The sequence below is a fragment of the Xenopus laevis genome, chromosome 5L, assembly GCF_017654675.1.
Source record: "Xenopus laevis strain J_2021 chromosome 5L, Xenopus_laevis_v10.1, whole genome shotgun sequence".
NCBI lineage: Eukaryota > Metazoa > Chordata > Amphibia > Anura > Pipidae > Xenopus > Xenopus laevis.
The window spans coordinates 149415995-149426126 of record NC_054379.1 but is presented as its reverse complement, the minus strand read 5'-3'; the positions used below and the strand labels follow the sequence as shown (position 1 = coordinate 149426126).

The 10132-nt window shown below is 41.1% G+C and overlaps 1 protein-coding gene across 2 annotated transcripts; it reads left to right on the top strand.

The window, feature by feature from the left end:
- The first annotated feature begins 453 nt into the window (after nt 1-453).
- odc1.L (ornithine decarboxylase 1 L homeolog) lies at nt 454-6959 on the top strand. Of its 2 annotated transcripts, XM_018261651.2 has the most exons (13): nt 454-598; nt 829-979; nt 1851-1997; nt 2881-3024; nt 3116-3289; nt 3373-3545; nt 3635-3769; nt 4156-4237; nt 4879-4962; nt 5347-5509; nt 5598-5713; nt 6224-6438; nt 6528-6850. In XM_018261651.2, the coding sequence occupies exons 4-13, from the start codon at nt 2923-2925 to the stop codon at nt 6664-6666; spliced, it is 1383 nt and encodes a 460-aa protein (XP_018117140.1). In that variant the 5' UTR covers nt 454-598; nt 829-979; nt 1851-1997; nt 2881-2922; the 3' UTR covers nt 6667-6850.
- The last annotated feature ends 3173 nt before the right edge of the window (nt 6960-10132 follow it).

The window sequence follows — 10132 nt, the reverse complement described above, 5'->3', positions numbered from 1 at the left end:
GCATTGACGTATTGGAAAAAGCAGCTAATTAGAGTATTTCGTAACCAGTGTGTTGTGTTTCCTCACAGATTGGTCAATATTCAGTCAATTTCGCGTTCTGTCTCAAACGTTTTTATTCAGAGAACGGAGTATAATATAAATGAATTGTTTTCAGGTTCGGGCGGGACCAGGTAAAACAAAGCGCAAGCGAAGTACCACACACGCACTTGTATCAATACACCAGCCCTATACTTTTACCCCCATTTGAAAATACAACGGTTAAAGCGAGCGCAGATCGGAGCACGTGACCGGCTCCTTGCATCACAAAGGGACCGTAGACGCTCGGCACGCGGGAAGCCCTGTGTAAGAAGGAGGGGACTGTGGCAGCCCCGGAGCAAACTGATCAGGGCTGGTTTGAGCTGGCGCGTCTCCATGGCGACGAGGGCGGCACTATAAATGAGAGCGAATAGCGGCGCACCTTCTCATTCACAGTCCGCTCTCTGCTTTGCTGGTTCTAGTTACGGATAGCTGTTAGGAGCTTTGCCCGAGGAAGTCTCTTTTTTTCTCGCCTGATTATTTGTGGCCTCGATGGGTACAGATTTCGTAAATGCTTTTTAAGGTAAGTGCTGCCTTTGTGTTTCACGCGTTACGGTTTTTGGCGGATAAGCGACCCATTGTCTTGTGACCCTCCGGCAACCCTCCCCCATTATACTGCCTCTCCTGGGAGTGAGAAAGCTGTAGTTCAGTGTGTTACTTGGTTCATATTAATGTGGGACTGTTAAATTGTGACTGGATTATCGGCCGCCGTTGCCGATTGGTAGATAGTTAATAAGTAATCATATGTTCCAGTAAGTGAACTCCCGGACCGTAACGAGCCTTTTTCCCGTATCCATATGGAGCGTACAGCTGCCTGAGAGGATGACGTGGTTCACGCCCACGTGCTGACGTCACTACACGCAGAGGATGTTGCCTGTCCAATGTCTGCGTAGGGTTTTAGCCGGTGCGTTGTTGGATTGGGTATCTTTATTATGGGGCGGGGCTTCTTGCTTCCTGCCGGCTTTTTGACACGCGGCAGGCGCTGACTTGGGGGAAGAGGAGCTGCGCTTGGAGGTCAGTCTTGACACTTCATACTGACTCTCTCTCCTGGCCGCCGGTGTGTAGGATTGAGCTCGGCCTCTAGAGGCGGGGCAGCAGCTGATTGGCATCCGCAGTGGGACTTGTCTTGTAATAGTGAGGCCTTTTCAGCTGCTGCCATCTTAGCCCTGGACAATTAAAGGGGAAACAACGCTCAAACCTTTTTCAGGACTGGGGAGCTGCTTTTAATTGTCCTGCAGTATTCATCATTTCAATAGAGATGGTTTTAGGTTTGTGATGTCAGAGCTGAATGACTGACGTCAGTGGTTTTCTGCTACATTTAGTTCAGCATTTGTCTAATGTCAAACATACATTTACTAATAAAAGCTAGTGCTGTGAATATATGTGTAAGTTACGTGCCAGGGTTTTGTCTTTATCTCTGGGCTCTGAATGTTACACAACTGCTCACTATTTTCCTTTATGAATATAGTTTTTGTATAAGAGGGCACTGTCACATGATGCTAAAAATGGTTGGGGGGGGGACTGTGCTTCCCATGAAAAGCCCCAATAAGGGAAAATACACTGTAGCTGGGATTTGATCTGCAATAGCCTACGCTTTACATTTAACACTTATTTTATGGGATTTTTAAGATTAAATTTCCCCTGCACCCCCCTCTGGTAGGGTTAAATGGCTGTGCTTTTGTGATGGTGTGTGTGACCCATTATCATGGATTCCCCCCCATGTTAGAGTCCAGTGGGTCAATCTTAAAACATTTCCAATATGTCTCCTCTTCCAGAATACAAACAGCAGAACAGCGCAGAGTGGCTCCATTGAGAGCGTAGGACTTGTCCTCTACTTACCAGGCTTCTATTTCACCGGCGAGCCTCCTTGGGAGTGAGACTGAAGCTTTCTTTATAGTTATCCCCATCTCTTACTTGTCCATGTAAGTATTTAAAACCAATTATGCTTTGATCCATAAAACCGTAGCTTATTCCTGTTGCAATAGTACAGGTTGAGCAAGTTTTGATGGACCTGGTGCTTACAGTAATCTGTTTTAACCTTAAAGTTAAGTTATTATGTTATAGAATGGCTAATTCCAACCAATTTTTTAATTGGTCTTCATTTTTAATTGTTAAAAACCAAATGCTTGCTAAGGCAACAAATGGTAGTGTTAAAGTTTTATTACTCCATTTTCTATTCAGCCCCTCTCCTATTCATATTCTTATTTAACTCCATGCATGGTTGCTAGGTTCATTTCAACCATAGCAACCAGACTGCTAACATTGCAAGCCGAAGAGCTGTTCAATAAAAAGCTTAACTCAAAAACCACAAATAATTGCACATTTTCTCAGAATATCGCTCACCATTTCTCCGAATGAGCGGATCTCTCCCAGATATGCCCACCTTGAGGAGGGCAATATCTGGCTGATCCGATAGTGGGCCCATCGATTGGACCATAATGAAAGGTATATGGGTGGTAGGACCACATCAACGAACAGAGTATGGTAGATCCAATGGAACTTTTACCCCTGCCCAATCTACAGATATTGATTGGGGAAGCCTATCAGAGGTCCCCATACACGGGCCAATAAGACAGTCTGCCTGTGTATGGCCACCTTTGTGTGCAGTGTATTATCAGTAAGGGAAATGGTAGTCCACCTTTGTGTGCAGTGTATTATCAGTAAGGGAAATGGTAGTCCTTTGCCAAAGTAAAGACCTGTCATGATTTTATCGTTGTACAGTATAAAGTGGACCTAAACTGTCCTACATATGACACTTGAAGTAGCATTAGGCTGGAATTAATGTCTGTTATTTTGTCTCTGTAGTTTTTTGCATAAGTTGCATTTTGAAACCGAATAATTGCAAAAATGAACAGCTTCAGCAATGACGACTTTGACTTCAGCTTCCTGGAGGAAGGCTTCTCTGCCAGGGATATCGTGGAGCAAAAGATCAATGAAGTGTCCTTATCTGTGAGTTTGTGGGACTTATAGTGACTTCTCTTTATGTTCCACACGAATGCCAATAATCAAGTGTTAATGAACTGCAAATACCTCTTTCTAGGACGACAAAGATGCCTTTTATGTTGCTGATCTTGGCGACATTGTGAAAAAGCATGTGCGTTGGTTTAAAGCGCTCCCCCGTGTCACTCCGTTTTATGCCGTAAAATGCAATGATGGCAAAGCCATTGTGAAGACTCTCTCCATTCTTGGTGCCGGCTTTGACTGTGCCAGTAAGGTAGGTCTTGACTTTTGTTCTAAAACAATAAATGGGGACTTTTTCTGAAGCTGTAAATCTAAATTGTATTCTCCTTCCATTAGACTGAAATCCAACTAGTACAGAGTATTGGAGTTTCCCCCGAGCGGATTATCTATGCAAACCCGTGTAAACAAGTTTCCCAGATCAAATACGCAGCTAGCTGTGGTGTGGAGAAGATGACTTTTGATAGTGAAGTTGAATTGATGAAAGTGGCAAGGAATCACCCGAATGCAAAGTAAGTGGGTTTTTTTTTTTAAAACTTTCGCCACTAGATACTTTGTTGCTTTTGATTAACACGTTGTGTCTTTTTTGCTTTCCCTTCAGGCTTGTTCTACGCATAGCAACTGATGACTCAAAAGCAGTCTGCCGCCTCAGTGTGAAATTTGGTGCCACCCTTAAAACAAGCAGGCTGCTTCTGGAGCGGGCAAAGGAGCTTAATGTGGATATAATTGGTGTGAGGTATGATAGACTTGCTTGTGGTGCTTCCCTTAATTTTCCATTGTAACAAACTTGCTGCAGCAGGTTAGAAATGGTTCATCTTATCAAGGACGCTTTTTGTATTGAAGTGTTCTTTCATATCGGGTGGGTTACTTTATCGGAGATAGTTAATAAGGCCACTGACCACCAGTTTGGACTTGTCATCCATTCCATTTTCACATAATAATCTGGTCTACAACATGAAATTAGCACTTGCTATTTTATAAACCTTTCCTATTTTAATGTGTCATGTTTACATAAAATCCTAATCCTAGGTGGGTAGTTACATGGGTACAGGAAAGTGCAAATGGTAGGGACCTTTCTTAAGAATTTAAGCTTCTAACCAACATTTTTTCCCAATCCCCCAGTTTCCATGTTGGCAGTGGCTGCACTGATCCACAGACTTATGTACAAGCTGTCTCAGATGCACGATGTGTCTTTGACATGGGGGTAAGTACAAACTTTTTAAAGGGATACTGTCATGGGGGATTTTTTCCCCCCAAAATGATAGTGCTGCTCCAGCAGAATTCTGCACTGAAATCCATTTCTCAAAAGAGCAAACAGATTTTTTTTTTATATTCAATTTGAAATCTGACATGGGGCTAGACATTTTCAATTTCCCAGCTGCCCCAAGTCATGTGACTTGTGCTCTGATAAACTTCAATCACTCTTTACTGCTATACTGCAAGTTGGAGTAATATCACCCCTCCCTTTCTCCCCCCCCCAGCAGCCAAACAAAAGAACAATGGGAAGGTAACCAGATAGCAGCTCCCTAACACAAGATAACAGCTGCCTGGTAGATCTAAGAACAAAACTCAATAGTAAAAACCCATGTCCCACTGAGACACATTCAGTTACATTGAGAAGGAAAAATGGCAGCCTGCCAGAAAGCATTACACTCCTAAAGTGCAAGCACAAGTCACATGACCAGGGGCAGCTGGGAAATTGACAAATGTCTAGCACTATTAACTGATTCATTTGAAAAAAAAACATGTTTTCCGATGACAGGATCCCTTTAAGACTAGGTCTGTGACTGACTGGAATCACAATTTAACTTTTTTTTTTTTTTTTTTTTTTTTCTCCCTCTAAAGGCTGAGCTTGGCTTTAACATGCATCTACTTGATATTGGTGGTGGATTCCCTGGTTCAGAGGATGTGAAACTGAAGTTTGAAGAGGTATGTTGTGTAGGGTTCCCCCTCACAATATAAACTAGATTCATTGCATCTGTGCACAAGATCACTCAGGATGAGTTTCGGCAGCCTGAAATCTTAGGCCTAGTTATAGAATTAATAATGAATTTCAATGTTTCTGTGAAAACCGACGAAGGATTGAGCCCAAACATTTCCGCCCAGTGAGCACAAAGTAATTCAGACATATTTTTAAAACATAGATTTACAATTAATGGTTAATATTGAAAAGCAAACTGCAATTAAACATTTTGCTGGTTCTGGCAAGATGGAAACTCCTGCTAGTCTGATAAATCTGAGTGCTAATTATGTGGCTGCTTCTTTGTTGTCAGAACCAGACTTCACAAACCTGAATTCTTTTCTTCTCTTCAGATCACATCTGTGATAAACCCAGCCCTGGATAAATACTTCCCAGCAGATTCTGGCGTTAAAATCATTGCAGAGCCTGGGAGATACTATGTTGCCTCATCTTTCACCCTGGCAGTTAATATCATTGCCAAGAAAGTTATGGTGAATGAGCAAAGTGGATCTGATGGTAAGTCTGGAGATTTTTTTTTTTTTTTTTTTGGGGGGGTGGTTCATTCTAGAATTCTTATGGTAAAGCTAACGATTGATTGTCATAGATGAAGAAGATGCTGCCAATGACAAAACTCTGATGTACTACGTCAATGATGGAGTGTATGGATCTTTCAACTGCATCTTGTTTGATCATGCACATGTCAAGCCAGTTCTAACAAAGGTATGTATAGCTTATTGTGTACATTTCTTACAAAAATACTAGTTTTATATATGTTTTGCGTTGCATCTGGACCCTAAAGGCTGAGGTCACAACTGCATATTGCTATATGTAGGCTTAATAACTAGGGATGCACTGAATCCAGTACTTGGTTCAGGATTCAGCTGAATCCTTCTGCCCGGCCGAACCAAATCCTAATGCAGGAAGGGAAACAAGGAAGTAAGCATTCCCCATTTCCACCCCTAATTTGCATATGAACTTGGGTTGGTAAAATTGCATAGTTTTAATCTCCCTAAATCTAATTTTGAATTAATTTTGAAATTGTAGGGAGTTTAAAAAAAAAAAGAGAAAAAATTGCATGAATTTGACCCTTGCTAAATATGCCTAGAAGTACTCTTGGTCTTCTGACATTCCCAGGATTACTTTTATTTACCAGATGGATCGTTACAAATGTCTTTGCCTAGTAATGATCTTGGGGTGAGCCAGAGTATTTAATAAAATGTTTGTTTCTAGAAACCCAAACCAGATGAGAAGTTCTACTCGAGCAGCATTTGGGGACCAACGTGTGATGGGCTGGATCGTATCGTAGAAAGGTTTGAGCTGCCGGAGCTGCAAGTTGGAGACTGGATGTTGTTTGAAAACATGGGTGCCTACACTGTTGCTGCAGCCTCGACATTCAATGGATTTCAGAGACCAACCCTTTATTATGTTATGTCAAGACCACACTGGTGAGTTGGGGGTTAATGTTTTGACTGGAGCACATTAAAAATGTCCATATTGGTCTGTTATTAATATACTCCCTTTTTTTTTTTTATAGGCAACTGATGCATGATATTAAAGAACATGGCATTCTCCCTGAAGTACCAGATCTGAGTGCACTCCATGTATCCTGTGCTCAGGAGAGCGGAATGGAACTTGCACCTGCTGTCTGTACTGCTGCCAGCATCAATGTATAGGCTTATTAACAAAACTCTGTAGTTAAACTGCAACTTTAGCCTTGGGACCATTATTTAAAATTTAACTATTCATTTATTTTCCTAGCCTGTATTTGTCAGCATTAATGCAAAAAAATGGATGACTGCGAGATGGGGTCACATATCTGTGTTCCTATGGAAACTTTTTTTTTTTTCTAATGGTTTTTGAAGTATATTGAAGATGCTAATTATTTACTCAAGCATTTGTAGCTTGTGTTTTGCCAGTCAGCATCTTCATTGACCAGTTTTACAAATAAAAGTTCAAAAAAAAAAAACCTGTGTCCTTCACCGTAAACTGGCTTGGGCCTGTTTACATAGAACTCGGTGTATACAGGGTGGGGTGCTTGTCCCTGGGCACATCCACACTTGTCTGCATGCGTTTTTATGTTAAAGGGATAAAAAACCTAAATTAATAGTGCTGCACCAGCAGAATTCTGCACTCAAATCAGTTTCTCAAAAGAGCAGATTTTTTTTTTTTTTTACATATTCAATTTTGAAATCTGACATGGGGCTAGACATATTGTCAGTTTCCCAGCTGCCCCTGGTCATGTGACTTGTGCTCTGATAAACTTCAGACACTTTACTACTGTACTGCAAGTTGGAGAGATCACCCCCCCCAGCAGTCTAACAGAACAATGGGAAGGTAACCAGATAACGGCTCCCTAACACAAGAACAGCTGCCTGGTAGATCTAAGAACAACACTCAATAGTAAAATCCCACTGAGACACATTCAGTTACATTGAGTAGGAGAAACAACAGCCTGCCAGAAAGCAGTTCCATCCTTAAGTGCTGGATCTTTCTGAAAGCACATGACCAGGCAAAATGACTGAGATGCACCTACACACCAAAAAAATACACTTGCTGGTTCAGGAATGAGATTTTATATGGTTTATTTGCAGTGTTAATTTAGAAATAAAAACATCACAATCACCGAATCCTGTTAGGCCCGGAGTCACTTTCAAAGGGAAACAGCCTTGGGTGTCCTGATAATGAGTGTCATTGTCTGCAACCTATTTTGTGGTGTAGCAACTAAACTTGGGTAGATTTATCAAGGGTCAAACTGAAAAATTAGAATTTTTTTTTTTGTCAAAATTGACTAGGGGGTATTCAAATTAGATTAACTTTTTTTTTTTTTTTTAAATTAGATTTGAGATTTTCACTGTGGCCCTTTACGAACTTCACTATTCACCACCTAAAACCTGATGAATTATTGTTTAAAGGAACAGTTTAAGTGTAAAAATGAAAACTGGGAAAAATAAAAAATATTTCTAATATAGTTAGCCAAAATGTAATGTATTAAGGCTGGAGAAGATATATGGAGAAAATATGATGTGATTGGTATGACTGAATGAGTCGCATGACTGGGCAGTAAATATTAGTGGAAACTTTGTCTCGGAGGGACAGAGGCAATAGAAAAGGAGGAGGGGTATGTCTGTTATGCAGGTTTTAAAAGCTCATATAAAGGAGGAGGTTATGTTAGAAAATGAGGGGACAGAAGTCTTATGGGTGGAGTTCTTCACCGATTGTAAAGTGTCCAGCAAATCAACTGTAGGCGTATCATCTAAACCCCCTAATGTAAGTGACGAAGAGGAGGCAAAGTTCCTGAAGCAAATAGAAAAGGCTGCTAGTTTGGGTAAAGTAGTAATGTAGGGTTTTAATTACTCATATATTGATTGGAGCAATAGTATTGCCAGATCAGTTAATGGGAACAAGTTTATAAACTTATTGCACGACAATTTAATGGCACAGGTTGTTGAGGAGCCTACCAGAAAAAATGCTATTCTGGATCTAGTGATCTCACATGACCCAGAACTTATAGCAAATGTGCAAGTCATTGAACCCCAGGTTAATAGTGACCATAATGTTATATCATTTAATGTCTGGTGCAAAAACAAATATACACTGTGTCAGCAAAAGTCATGAACTTCAGAAAAGATAATTTTGGATTTTGCCAAAGCGTTTGATACTGTGCCCCACAAATGACTGCTTTCTAAACGAAGGTCTGTTGGGCTTAATGAAGTCGTTTGCACATGGATAGGAAACTGGCTACAGGATCGGGTACAGAGGGTGGTTGTTAATGGTACAGTCTCTACTTGGAGTAAGGTTCTTAGTGGGGTCCCCCAGGGCTCAGTATTGGGTCCACTTTTATTTAACTTGTTCATTAATGACTTAGGGGAGGGTGTTGTAAGTAATGTATCAGTGTTTGCAGATGACACAAAATTATCCAGCCCAATTAATTCCATCCAGGATGTGGCATCCTTGCAACAGGATCTTGACAAACTGGCAATCTGGGCAGCTAAGTGGCAAATGAGATTCAATGTTGATAAATGTAGTCATGCACCTGGGATGTAAAAATATCCAAGCCACTTATACCCTTAATGGGACTGCACTAGGCAAATCCATTATGGAAAAGGACCTTGGAGTCCTTGTAGATGATAAACTTGGCTGTAGCAAGCAATGCCAGTCAGCAGCATCAAGGGCAAATAAGGTCTTGAGCTGTATTAAAAGGGGCATAGAGTCACGGGAGGAGGGGGTCATTCTTCCACTGTATAGAGCACTTGTAAGGCCCCATCTGGAATATGCCGTACAGTTTTGGTCTCCATCACTCAAACAGGACATTATTGAATTAGAGAGGGTACAGAGAAGGGCAACTAAGCTGGTAAAAGGTATTGAAAATCTTAGCTATGAGGAAAGACTGGCCAAATTGGGGATGTTCACACTGGAGAAGAGGCGCTTAAGGGGTGATATGATAACTATGTATAAATATATAAGGGGATCATATAATAATCTCTCTAATGTTTTATTTACCAGTAGGTCTTTCCAGCTGACACGAGGTCACCCATTCCGATTAGAAGAAAAGAGGTTCAGCCTAAATATTGGGAAGGGGTTTGTTACAGTGAGAGCTGTGAAGATGTGGAATTGTCTCCCTGAATCAGTGGTACAGGCTGATACATTAGATAGATTTAAGAAGGGGTTGGATGGTGTTTAGCAAGTGAGGGAATACAGGGTTATGGGAGATAGTACATAGTACAAGTTGATCCAGGGACTGGTCCCATTGCCATTTTGGAAGGAATTTTTTGGAGAGGCTTCAAATGAGGTTTTTTTTTTTTTTTGCCTTCCTCTGGATCAACTGGCAGTTAGGCAGGTTAAAAAAAGTTAAAAGGTTGAACTTGATGGACGAGTGTCTTTTTTCAACCTAACTTACTATGTTACTTTGGAACACACACAGACCAAAATTTGGTTAACAGGAGCCAGTACGTAAGAAGGAAACCCTTCTGGGTGCTTTCATTGGTGCTTTCATATTTTGCTGGAATCAACAGATAAGCTCTGTAAAAGAATACAATGGAACTCTACAGAGTACATCCGTTATTTGCTAGGTAAGCTGTGCTTTGAATGGCTGCCCCCATGGCTACACAGCAGCTTGTTTATATAAACTACAGTAGTGTT

What these genes read in the sequence shown, in the direction of transcription:
- odc1.L (XM_018261651.2), top strand. Translation starts at nt 2,923, where the DNA reads ATGAACAGCTTCAGCAATGACGACTTTGACTTCAGCTTCCTGGAGGAA. An exon ending in TGAAACTGAAGTTTGAAGAG is followed by an intron (nt 4,963 to 5,346) that starts GTATGTTGTGTA and finishes TCTTCTCTTCAG; the next exon opens with ATCACATCTGTGATAAACCC. An exon ending in TCAAGCCAGTTCTAACAAAG is followed by an intron (nt 5,714 to 6,223) that starts GTATGTATAGCT and finishes GTTTGTTTCTAG; the next exon opens with AAACCCAAACCAGATGAGAA.